The sequence below is a fragment of the Cariama cristata genome, unplaced genomic scaffold (assembly GCF_000690535.1).
Source record: "Cariama cristata isolate BGI_N322 unplaced genomic scaffold, ASM69053v1 scaffold4508, whole genome shotgun sequence".
Classification (NCBI taxonomy): Eukaryota; Metazoa; Chordata; class Aves; order Cariamiformes; family Cariamidae; genus Cariama; species Cariama cristata.
Genome location: NW_009631517.1, coordinates 39965 through 53210, shown reverse-complemented (window position 1 = coordinate 53210; position 13246 = coordinate 39965). Strand labels below are relative to the sequence as shown.

Here is a 13246-nt window from a genome sequence, read left to right as displayed (position 1 = left end):
TCTTTTTTCCCCTTTTTCACTCTCCTTGGGATCTTGCCAATAAACACACAATCCAGACTTCCCAAGGTGCTAACCCCACCATCCTTAGTCCTCGTCTTCCCAGCAAGGCCAATAAACCAAGAAATTTCTCGTATAATGTTTGGTTATCTGAAACTCAGGTCACTCAGAAGCATTTAGTGAGTTTCCTCAACATTTACAAATTGCTAAGTATGCTTGACTTATATGATCAACTTACATTTGTTATCCACATGCAACTTCAAGAATTAGTAAGAGTGTTTCAGTGTGATTCTTCAGTGTGATTCGGACATCTCCTAAGTACCATGATACTGACAGGAATGCAAAATCTAACACTGAGTCAACTTGAGAAGAGCTGTTGATAGGTTAACTATGCTATTTGAGGTCCTATGCAACACACACAGATGAAAAGCTGGATTTTGTTGGATAAAATACTTACTTGCATACAAAGATTGGCGTTAAGGATTCCCTGTCTGTTCTGCAAGAGTTGATAGATATCTAAAGCACTGCAGAGAAGCACCGTGGCTAGAGTAGGGCCAGGCCGTTGCAAGGAGAAACAAAGGTCATGGCAGTTAAGTAGGGGACTGATTTCCAACAATTTCACTTTAAAAATCAGTCATAAGCATCAGATTATATGTCCTGTACTTGACCAAGAGCTTTAAATAATTCAAGACTAAAATAGAAAATCTGAAAAGTCCTCTGGGGGGAAAAAAAAAAGTGAACGAAAACTGACAGAATTTGTGAATTAAATAGGTAACAATGAAAAGAAAAAATAAAGCAGCTTATATTTTATCTCAGAACTAGCAGTCCTCATTGCAAGTCACTTTATGGAACATAAACCAAATGCATACAACACAAAGCTGTTCCTTCTTGTGTGCATCTCAAGATGGTGTTAGGCCTGGACTTGTCATCTCTGTTGTGGGACTCGCGAGATATTCACTTGATTTCAGACTTGTGAGAGATTTGTAGCTTGCTACTGATGTAAGAGAGCCACAAAGACCAATCAATGATGGAGTGTCTTCCTTCCCTGTTAAGAAAAACAAGAATTAAGCTAGTAATTTTTACAGCACAAAATGACCTGACCAAAAAAAAAAAAAAAAAAAAGAGGGAAGAGGAAAAACTGTTTCATCTACACTATTATGAATTACAGATTACTGCTTCAGCACACACATACTTCATAAATGCAATTAGGAAGACACGTAATTTATACCACACCTTCCCTGCCCAGGTGGTAAAGGGATCCCTACCTGTGCATCACAGGCTGGGCTGTACTTGGTCTCCTACAGAGGGAGATTCAGAGGCTCCACTGACTACACAGTGAACTGAAGTTACTAATTCAAGCACTGGTTTTAGTCGAATACATTATATATAAATGAAAGTGATGTTACTAATACAATGTCAGTACCAGAGATGCAACTTTAAATCTTTTGGAATGGAGCAGAATTAACTGGAATCAGGATATAGAATCATTATGGTTGGAAGAGACCTCAAAGATCATCAAGTCCAACCATCTACCTGCTGCCACCATGCCCGCTAAACCCACTAAACCATGTCTTGAAGTGCCACATCTAAACGTTTTTTGAACACCTCCAGGGATGGTGACTCCACCACCTCCCTGGGGAGCCTGTTCCAATGCCTAACGACTCTTAACAGTGAAGAAATTCTTCCTAATGTCCAGCCCGAACTTCCCCTGGCGCAACTTGAGGCCGTTTCCTCTTGTCCTATTGCTAGTTACTGGGGAGAAGAGACCAACCCCCACCTTGCTACAACCTCCTTTCAGGTAGTTGTAGAGGGTGGTAAGATCTCCCCTAAGCTCCCTCATGACAAGGATGTAAAAAAAAAAAAAAAAAAAAAAAAATCAATCAACCCAAACCACACCCTGCCCAACAATTAATTATGAAGAAAAAGTAAGTGACTTTAGTTCTCTTGCATCATTTATGGTTCTTATTATCAGCTTCCAGTAGGTTTTAGGTCTTACCTCTACTGAGCTTTTTTCAAAAGACTGAATAGCTTTCCCTAAAGAATGAACTAGATTAGCTCTTTTTAAAAGTCTTCACTTTTAGAAAAATCTTTATTCCCATAAAAACTACCCTTTAAACTCTACATTCAATTTGAGGACATAAAATACACAAAGAGCAGTGTAACACTGTTTGGGCACAGCCCTTCATTTCAACAAGTGTGAAGCTAAAAAGCTGACTACATGAGTGGGCTTAATAGTAATGTGAAAGTTCTAAGACTTCTAATCTTTTTATTGAAACTGCCATACTGAGAGTTAGACCAGAGGTATTTTAGCAGCAGGATCACATGCCCTGTCTTACAAAATTATAGTAAAGCCTAGGTACTGATGAACCTCACTAATTTAGAAATGAGATATTATGCTACCTTTAAAGACAGAGTGTTGAAATCAAAACCTAAACTATTATTATCGGTGGTTTTGCCATACTTTAATTTACAGAAGATAAACTAAAACATAACTTCAAACTAGTAATATTGCAAAAAAACAGTTGAAAGTAGATCCGCACAAGGACTCTCTTCATAATAGCCATGCTGATTCTCTTTCACTTTCTCTAAGCTAACTTGAAATAACTTAGATTTTAAGACTGTTTAGTTTTTTAAAAAAGTTCTAAATTTTACATCCTTGATATTTTAAAACCAAGAAATTTTCCAGTTATGAACTACTAAAGGCTCTGTATTATAAAGCCCATTTAAAGCTAACATTTGATGAGATACCAAAAGGATTTTTTCTAGCAATTTATGTTCTGTACTCAAAACGCTATTGTTTCAGAAGTCTTCCAGCATTTTTCTGCTTTTCACAATTGTCCACAAGATGGAGCAGCTAACCTTTGAGAAGTGTACAGATTTTGAAAGGGGGGCTATATGAGTATACTACTTCTATATACTAGCACGGTTCATATGCTGTTCCTCTCTCTGTTTTAACAGAAACACTGTCAGGCTGCATCTCCACAGATAAATGTTGAATGCAAGATGTAAGAATGACAGTGATAGTTGCAAATCCAGTGCCTTTAATCTTTCTTTTAAGAAACAGAAAAGGAAACTTAGAGAACTCAAAAGATTTGAGTTGGTTATAGCAGAAAGATGACAGAAGACCCTCCTTGTAGCTGAGCTGTCTCTGGTTCCGTGCTGGAGAAGGAAGATACACAACATATCTGAAGCTTAGCTTTAAACACAGCACAAAGTCTTATCATTGCTGGGGGGGTGGGGTGGGCACCTTCATAAATCCAAACTTATTTGAAGTACAGGTCTTAGGGAAACGAACAATTTGCATAACAATGAAAAAATATGCTGTTGAATGCATATTGTGTTCACAGTGAAAATTCATCTCACAGGGACTGAAGATCAGAGCTATGAAGAACAAAGTAAAAGGAAGCCACTAGACTGGCTGTGTACCTTCATTTAACAAGTTCATTCCATCCTGCTTCCCATCCTGTGAGTGACCTGGATCCAGAGAAGATTGAGAAAGACTAACTTCTGCTGAAAGCTGGTCCAGACTTTGAAAACTTTTCCTGCAAAGCAAGTAATATTGAATAGTAACATATCTAAAGATCTAACTAGATATCTTCAATTCTCCTTAAAATTTTTCTAAAAAAACCCAAAACCTAGGCAGTTAATCTTTCTTCTCTTAAACACTCTATTTTTTGTTTGTTTGTTTCCTAAAACAGTGTTTTCCTAAAGCAATGACTTCTTTTTTTTTTAAATTAATCCAAAGGAAGGCAATTTTTATGGTAAGTGAGAGAAACTGATTTTTTTTTTCTGCCAGCTGATCCTTGTGCATTGTAACAGGTAATTCCAATAGGATACATTTCAGAGTATGCTAACGGAAATGTATCATTTTTAGCTTTCCTGTTGCTCTAAAGGTGAATCAAAATAAATATTCAACTTACTCATCCCATTGTTGATTGTGCTTTCTATAGAGTAGAGTGTCCAAGGCAACAGCATTGACATCCAGAGCTCCTGGGGAAGGCCACTGATTGGTGAGGTGAGTAGTTAATTCTTGCCTTGATCTCAAGTCATTATTCTTTAGTACAGCCCTGTGAATACACAAAGCAGTAAATCTCAATCTATTAAATGCATATCTTTAAGGTACAGAAAGAAAAACAGGACAAATAGTCCTGACCCAGTTGATGTTCTACTTTGAGTGACCAACAGATTGCAAATTTCATAAAGCATCTTAAACTCTTCGTTTGTCCTAGGGGAAGCAACTTAGAAACCTATTGAGACAGATTTAGGAACAGAAAAAAGCTGAAATTAGAATCTTTCGGCAAAAGCAATAAAAAAGCAGCTGTATTCTAAAGATTCTTTCTGCCAGCATCATGGTAATTAACAGGCCAACTATTTTGCAAACTGGCTATGGGAACGTGATGTCCTTCTCCCCCACCCCCCCAATATTTTTTGCAGCTTGAACACACACACACACACGCCTTCTCCCCCTCCCCCCAAACTTTTGCAGAATGAACCCAAAACTAGACATGTTAATTCTATTATATACTTCCAGGTAAAATATTAACACATAGTTATTCTGTTTTCTACCACCTTACAGTTTCTATGTTTTTAAATCACAGAAAATGTGTTAACCAAGTACCTTAGATATTCAAATTATTTTTGCCTCATATTCCCATGAAGCAGACCAGTTTCCTGAAATTCTGGAAACGAGGAAGCTAATACGCTAATACTGGAAATCATCTGCCAGAAGTCATACAGAAATAAGGGAAGTACATGGTTCTTCAAGCTCCAAGACAAGATCAGCCTTTTTCCAATAGTACAAAGCAACCTCCAACCTACCCTTATGCTGCTGCAGAATAACTCTAGACACAAAAGTAATATTGCTTGTTATCCCATAAATCCTCCAATCCACGAAATACTAGGCAATAATGAAATGCTGCATTAGAACAAGTTTGACTGTCTCTGGCCTGAAGCACATAGCTAATGTTGTGTATCTCCATGCCGAATGTACTCAGGAGTTCAAAGCCAAATGCTGTGTTGCTATCTGAAATGCCAAACTGTATAGCCAATTAAATAACTATTCATGGTACACATACATTTATGTGAATTCACAAATAACATTCTCAACAGGTCTATTTTTACAATGCAGCTTTTATTCTGGTGGTATCCGAACTGTTTAGACAAGAACCTCAGTAAGGACACATACCACCACCCAAAGAGCCAAAATTTCCCACAAAACAAGGTAAGACAATAGCAAGTTCAGTAAGGAATTTTTAGTAGCTGAGTCTGAGAGAGGATACAGATGCACAGCAATTTTGTAAGAGAAGTGGTGTAGCACCACGGTGAACAATATTTTCAAGAAACTTTTCTCAAGAAAATGAATTCCCCCAGCATTCATGCAAGTAAGCAATCAACTTTTCTACCAAGGGATCTCCCCCCTCACCCTCCTCTCTAAAGGGTCTATAGGAATAACCACTTTGATAACCCAAAGCTCTCAATAATTTCAAATATCTTGTATGGTATTCACTTCACCATGTATTTCCTCTAATCCCAGGGGGTACATCGAGAATTAAACAGGTCTGTTAAAGGCTTGTTGATCTGAGTAAACTGAAACAGCGACCTAGCAAGTTCTTGCGAGGTTAGCCAGTTACCCTACATTGCCTCCTTATTCAGAAGGACTTCTTGTATGCTTTCATAGAAGTTTTGTAACAGGACACAGTTTATATTAGCAACTATGCACACAGTAACTAAATGCAAATTCACAGATATATAATACATACGTGTAAATTCCTGTTTGGACAACTCCTGTATGTTACCACCACACAACTTAGCAGCAGTATTAAGTAATTATTAAATAAACATACTGAGCAAAGGCGGCAAAACCAGACATCTACAGACAAGTTGCTAGTCATGGAATTTTGGCATTTTATGTGAGTTTCTATATTGAGGCTTTTCCCACAGATCTTTATGCTACAGTAACCTGAAATTTCACCGTTTCCGTGTGGACAAATAAATTCTGAAGCAAAGACTAGCCAAACTGCTCCAGGGATTTTAGCATAACAACATTTAAAGACAGTTCCAGTAGATCACTGCTTAAACCACTCCACCATGCTCAGGAAGAAAACCAGGCCTCAAGTAGGATACAGAAGTAACTATTCTCCTCTTAAAATTTCTATGCTTTTATTTTGAATCTTTAAAAATATGTAAAAATAACTTTGAATATATAAAATTAGTCCAAACACAGTATTCAGTCTGTATAAAATAGTAGTATAGACAACAGGCAGTTAGGCAAAAAACATTCACAGCATGTGCTGGCAGTTACCACCTATTTTTTCAGCCGTGTAGATTATTTAGCTCTTTGTTCTCTTGCAGCCATTTTTAAAACATCATGAGATTCCACTGCAGCAAAGACTTATTAAAGGCACTGCTTGCAAACAGCAATTCTCTCAAGATAAACAAAGGCAGTATCAATGTATGCATATTAACCAGACTCATTTCAAGAGTCAAAGTATTAAACTGCACAGAATCCTAGAATCATTTAGGTTGGAAAAGACCCTTAGGATCATCGAGTCGAACCGTAAACCTAACACTGCCGAGTCCACCACTAAACCATGTCCCTAAGTGCCATGTCTGCACAGCATACATCCTCTTCAAACTCTTAATCACCGTGAGGCAAAAATCATCCTGCTACAAATATTCAAAAACAGGAAGAGGAAAAGAAATGGAGACAAAAGTGTTTACTACAGAAAGGAGTTTAAAAGGAAGAAAATATGATTAAATTTTAATAAAAAAGCATACAAATTTCAAAACACTGATTGTGAAAAAATGCTGCACAAGACTATTGAGTGCTGTCCTGCTCTTGGTCAGACAAGAGTAGCTCTTTCTAGAAGTTAAGAGCTCTCAAAAGACAACAATTTACTTTATCCAAGGCAGACTGAATTTCTACAGCAGCACTCTTATTTCTCAGAATGCAAACACTGTAACTAGTGCTGGCCAACTCTGGGTTGCGATACTGCAGGGTTTGAAGTAGGGCTTTTCTTAACGATCACAATGAGTGCAGTGAAGATTACAAGCTTTCCTCTATATGTTTACTGTCAAGCTGTTTAACCAAAAAAAGAATATTACTATTAAAACTTATTTATCTGCTAGCATAGCAAAAAAAGTTTGGCATATAAAAGCTTTCAGAGGAAAAATTAGATTAAAGTCTTCATAGAACAAAAATAAGAAATGAAGAACTGGTGGAGAGGTCCAAATGGCAAATAGGGATATTTGTGAAATTTACAAGTTTCACAAAATATGCAAGAATAAAATGTACAATGAGTATTTTCTGTTATTTACACACACATAAAAAAAAGGAACTACTGAACTCTTTGGGCCTCGACTTGGAAATATTTCAAAAGTGTTATCAAATGTTCACATAAGAATAATGTAATGTAATATACAAGGTTCTCTATAAAATGCTGGTCTGTAGTAAAACATACCGAACTGGAATGGCCTATGTGTGAACAAACTTTATTCTATTGCCTCTGTTCCCGAGAACAAACAGCTGGCAATAAACACCAACTGAAAACCAGAATTACCTGAACGCCTGTAGACCAAGACTCAAAGCCTAGATGTTAAGAAGGATATTCCTTATAAGGAATAAAATCCATAATACATCATAAGAACAACACTGAAGATCACAAGTATGCAGTTCTACTTTTAAATAAAATTCAATAAAATATTGTTCTATTGGTTTTGTAGCTGTGACAACTTAAGGATGATGCAAGATAAGGTTTGTAGACAATATGTTAAGCCATCTAATACAGGAGTAAAAGCAAGGTTATTCCAAAAACCAGAAGAGGAAAAATAAGAGAGACAAAAGGATTTACTATAGAAAGAAGTTAAAAAAGAAGGAAATCTGATCAAGTTTGAGTGAAAACAAGCAAACGAGCATATACAAGCAGCTGTTAACTGCTTTTCTTCAGACTGGAAATAGAAAACTTGAAAGCCAAAAAGAAGTTAAAACCAGTGGCTTCTAAATGTAATAATCTCAGGAAGGTAGTTGGTACATGGAGAACACACTGGATCTTAGTAAGAGATTGTATTATTATTTTTTGAATGAAAGAAAGGCAGTGTGTGAGATATGGCTGAATAGGGTATCCTGGACTAAGACGGTGAGACTGCAGAGTGCAGAAAGTTTTGTGCAGAGTAGGAAGAATATGTAAGAATCTATTATGAGAAGAGGGGGCTTAAACTGATTTATAGTACATCACCTAATCTAGGCATGAAAAAATTCTTGGTTGTCTGAAAGCCTGTGAACTTTTTTCCCCCCATCCACTAACTGGTATCTTCTCTACCTACAGTCATCTCCACCTCTTTATAATCATGTTGGCAAAAGTAGCAGAAACTCTCTTTTGTGATCTGCAGAAAGAAAACAATTATTTTTCTCCTGAGCAGTCCTCACCCCAAGAAATGTTTTTATAAGATAACTTCATATCGTGTTTAAAGTTCTGAAAAACATTACAAAAATCAAGAAGTAGCGAAGAGATGGCAGGCAGAGAGAGAATAATTCTAATTCCTTTGGAAGTACTTGCTGAATTGCTATTTTCGTACTGAAAAGTGGTGAGACAAACCCAGCAAAATGCTTGCTGGGATTTATTATAGGAGAGAGTCATTGGTGATGCTGGAGACAGAACACATTTTCAAAAAATTGGTTTTAAAATGATCAAATATCCTTTGTATTACTTCACAGCATAGATTTTTCCATAATGCACATACAAAAGAAAATTATAATATATGGAGTCTCACCATGTTACCCCAGGTTTCCCTGTTTTACATTTGAATTGTGGTGGGTTTTTTTCTTAATGTCTAAAAAAAAAAAAAAAAACTCCATACAAATTCAAAATACTACTGCAACTAATAATTTGTTAGGAAAAACAAGCAGCAAAAGAGATGAGAACATCTTCTTAATACCAGAATACATCATTAGAAACTAAAAAAGATATTTGGCTTACATTTATTTTTTTTGTAGTACATCAGAAACCACTATTGAAATTAAGCTCCTCTTAGAAAACAAAGAAAAGCATTCAGTAAAAACATCCTGCTAATAAATTCCTGCCTATTACAAAAGAAAACTGATGATTCATTAACTAATCAATATTAACATCCTCCCACGTTAGAATAAGCGTCTGCTTGAAGTACAGATGCATATGCTCCCTCCAGGCCTGTAAATTTACTTACTTCTATTCAAGAATAACAGCAACAGCCAGAGTATTAACATCAAGGTTATACAGCTATTCCCAGAAACATCTCTGCATGCTTTTGACTTTCAGACCTTTAATTGTGTATTTAAGAAGTAAGGAAAAGTGAGATTAGTGAAGTCTTTCCATAAACATCCTTCTCCACTAGTGTTCACTGGCCCTGTCTTTGTCAGGTACTCTCCAGAATATTTACTTGCTGATTTCCTCAACTTTTATTATTTTGAGATGTTTATTTCATGATTTATTATTTGAGATTATTTCTTAAGCACAAGCAGAATATCATTATGTATGGCACACACATAATAATAAAATGCAATTGACAAATTACTGCTCATTTCCACCCCTGCTCCACAGTATGCTGCCCTTTCAGTGGTTCTGGTACAAACACATAGGAGCTACTCTGAAAATGGATCATAGAATCGGTCAATTTTTAAATTAATTTTTTAAAAGAAGCTGTTTTTTTTCTTTTAAGTTTAATTCATAAGATGACACCACAAACAGTTCTGTTTGCACAAGCATCACTCAAAAGGATAACAAATTACTCCTTTCAATTAACACATCTAAGACTTCTGCATCTTGAAAGTGTGACCTGACTTGATTCACTCATTCATAATGGGGGATGGGGACAAAAGACAGCCTGTACGTGAGGTTCCTGCATGCAAAACAGAAACAATAGAAAAAGGTGATTATATTTGGTCACTTACTATACTGTAACTATATTACCTCTGGGAATTTAAAAGTAAGTAAATAAGAATTAATCTCAAGTTCAGTCCAAGCGAAAATAGAAAAGCCTTATCTTGGTAACCACATAAAACTTCTGGTCTCATTTCAGCTAGACTGGATTTCCAGCTTCCCCTGGATCAAGTCCAGATTCATGCCATTGGAAGCCTATTCTGAAAGACCCATTTACACAGATTTTTCATTTAATAAACAAAAAGTCAGTTCTGTTTCCGATTATACCTATGAAAAACCAGTAATTTCTTACCTGCAAGCTTAATTTCTCCAAATCCAGAAAATGCCAGTCCAGTTGGCAATTTGCCCTCCTACCAGCAGATGAAGACAGGAAATAAACCAAACAGACTAATTCCCTAAGAAAGGGAATTATATCAGATGAGTGCTCCAGTTCAAGAACTACCTGAGTAGTGAAAAGTAAAAATGAAAATAAAAGCTTACAAAAAAAATAAAAACATTAGAATAAGAAAGAACAAGCTTTAAAAACCTTTATTTAGGACAGGAAATATGGAATGCAAACTCAAATAGATAGCATACATGAATATAACTAAAATCTGTAAGAGCAACTCTAAAATAAAAGGAAACTTTCAAATTGTCAGTACTGTAGCAAGACAGTGAGCTGTCTGGACTGGTATGTCATTGGACTTTGAGAAATTAGATCAGCAGGTATGAAAATGAGTTACTTACCAGTAGATTTTGATGCTGCAATATATCACCTCTCTCAGGTTTGTGCCCTGTGCACAGATACAGTATTCCCCAAATTAGATGCCAGAGCAGTTAGATCCCAGCAGACTTTCTAATGGCAGCCGCTGCAGTGAAAAAAAGCAGGCATGTCCTACCACACCACATTTTCTTACTCTTTATGACTGGCCAACAGATCTTTGTGTGTCACAGCAACAGTAGTAGTTGTGCCACAGAACAGATCCCCTTGAAGCTTCTTCAGCAATCTTTTTAGTCCTCCTTTATTATCTCCTAGAGATCTTGAAAGACATCCTCCAGTAATAAAATCACTGTAATCAATTTTATACAGCCTTTGATCTCCTTGACCTTTGGAGTAACTTGGATAAACTTATATTGGCAGAAATACAAGCAGCTTGACTCTTGAGTTCTAGTCTAATTATGGTGGAAATTGTGTTTCAGAAGACAGACATCCAGAATGGATCAAAACACACTACAATATGTTAACTTTGCGTATGCTCATTAAAATCCTACTGCAGCGCCTGACTGACACTCTTCATGTCCTTGGACAAATAACCAGGCCTGATTCTTTGGAGGAGGATAACAGGCACAACACAACCAGTTTCCCAGATAGTACGTCTTGACTGAAAACAAGAAAAATACTGAACTTGACTAGCAACCAAACTATTAAAAAAAGTAAAGAGCAGCTTTTAATTCAGTTCTTCAACTATCGGATCCTTTCTGTTGGAAAATAGAGGACTCTCAGCAAACAGGTTTTTTTTGACAGATTATTAAATTTCCCTTTAGTAAATATCCTCTCAAACTAAGCTTGTCATTCAAGGATTTTTTTTTTCCTATGTCAGTCATGTAAATACAAATTATCTGTCTATAGCTAAACTCCTTTTAAAAGAACATTTCTAGGAGGCTGCGGGGGGGTTTTTTTTGGGGGAAATCAAGATTTTCCTTCAGAACAGATCAGGTAAATTGATCGGGGAAGGGGGGGGGAAATCCAAACAAAAAACCACACAGAAAAGAATGGTAGAAATGGAGAAACAGGAAGGGAAAAGAGATGGCAAATAAAAATCTTTGCTAACTGTAACTTCAGTTGTAATTTGGATAACAAAATACTGAAAAAATTATTATGTTACGTGGTTGCATAAGAATATCTCCATGACAAACAGAAAAAGCACCAATCTAAATCTCAATCACTTGCTATCCAAATAGAAAGGCAGCTAATAAAACTGCTTGCTCAAGAAGTTGGGTAACAAATGGCACTGTATTTTCTTGGTCATACCTTCAGATATTTTACTTTTTCTATTTTAAGCCTTTCCAGAAATCATTTAAACTGTGTTTTAATTTAACAAAACATTGAAAAACCCCAAGACAAAAAGTTGTAGCCTTAAAACCGGATTTTGAAGGAAAAAAAAAAAAGTTATATCCTAAATTTACAAATACCATCCATAGTTTAAAAATAAAGCAAACATTTCTGTGACTGTGTGTGTACACACACTGCCCGGTAACTCACCTTTCTTTTGTTTAAACTATTTGTATTTTAGATAAACTTTTAACTTTGTTTTGAAAGTATAAAATGGATTTTTCTATTCCTCTTTACTGGATTAAACTTAATTCTTGATCTGATTTACTTAAACCAATAAATGTAGACAAATAAAACTGAAATTTAGGATAATTTAAATGTCAATTCCTTTTGTCTAAATAATCTTAGAGAGATTGCTTCAGTATATCAATGACAAAGTAATATGTCTGCAAATACAGCACTAGCTTCTCCTCACCATTTTAACCTGGCACTTCCACCCTTACAAAAATTGGTTATATTTTTACTATTCGTCATTTAAAGTCCATTTAGTTTGGTACTGAACTTCATGTAACTTGCATTAAATCTATTAGAAGAATGTAAAAATAACTTTTGTTCAACTCTTCTTATTTATGTATAAATACTATCAAATACTACCTTTTCCCATCAGTATCATTGAGAATATAGAAGTAAATCTACAGTAAATTACTATTTTTTAGCTGATGTTCTCTAACCCCTCCCTTGGCAGTGAGTGTCAAATTATTCAAACCCTTTTATGAAATCAAAGCCTCAGGTTTACCTGTTTTAGACATGAGATAATTCTCTGTGGAATTAAAAGAGGAAAGCATTGATGTTTGTTGTATAGGTCCATATTACTATGCTAAAGTAAGTGCTCTTTTTCTGCCACAGTTCAGGTCATATTAACAGAGCAAGAAACTCCATGACCCACACAATATGCTTTCCTACTGGGAATGTGCATCATTTGCAACTGCATTGAATTGAGGCCCTCAACAGTTCAATACTGCCTTACTTTCCTCTGCTCCCAGCCTTAGAATTCTACATTAGATAAAAATGTCCAAGTAACTTACAGCTTTCTTGCTTACTACTTTTATGCAATGCCTTTATCCACAGAAGTGTAGCTACAGGAGAAAAGAGAAAGGATGCCACTACATAAAACAGATTTTAGTATTACACTTTAGACTCAGAGAAGGTGACACATTGCCATGCTACTTTCATAAAGTATGCAAAATGGTCAAAGGAAAGTCCCTATGATTCTCTTATTCACCAAGGTGGGGGGTGGGAGGGG

The 13246-nt window shown here is 36.0% G+C and overlaps 1 protein-coding gene across 1 annotated transcript in view; it reads right to left on the bottom strand.

Moving 5' to 3' along the window:
- Positions 1-582: 582 nt before the first annotated feature.
- The window catches only part of RUNDC3B (RUN domain containing 3B), a gene marked incomplete at its 5' end in the record, with an annotated part of 46166 nt that continues 33502 nt past the window's right edge, over positions 583-13246 (bottom strand). Inside the window, 3 exons of the mRNA XM_009705970.1 lie at positions 583-1042; positions 3424-3539; positions 3918-4064. Coding sequence (XP_009704272.1) covers positions 897-1042; positions 3424-3539; positions 3918-4064 — 409 coding nt within the window. The remainder of the gene's footprint in view (positions 1043-3423; positions 3540-3917; positions 4065-13246) is intronic.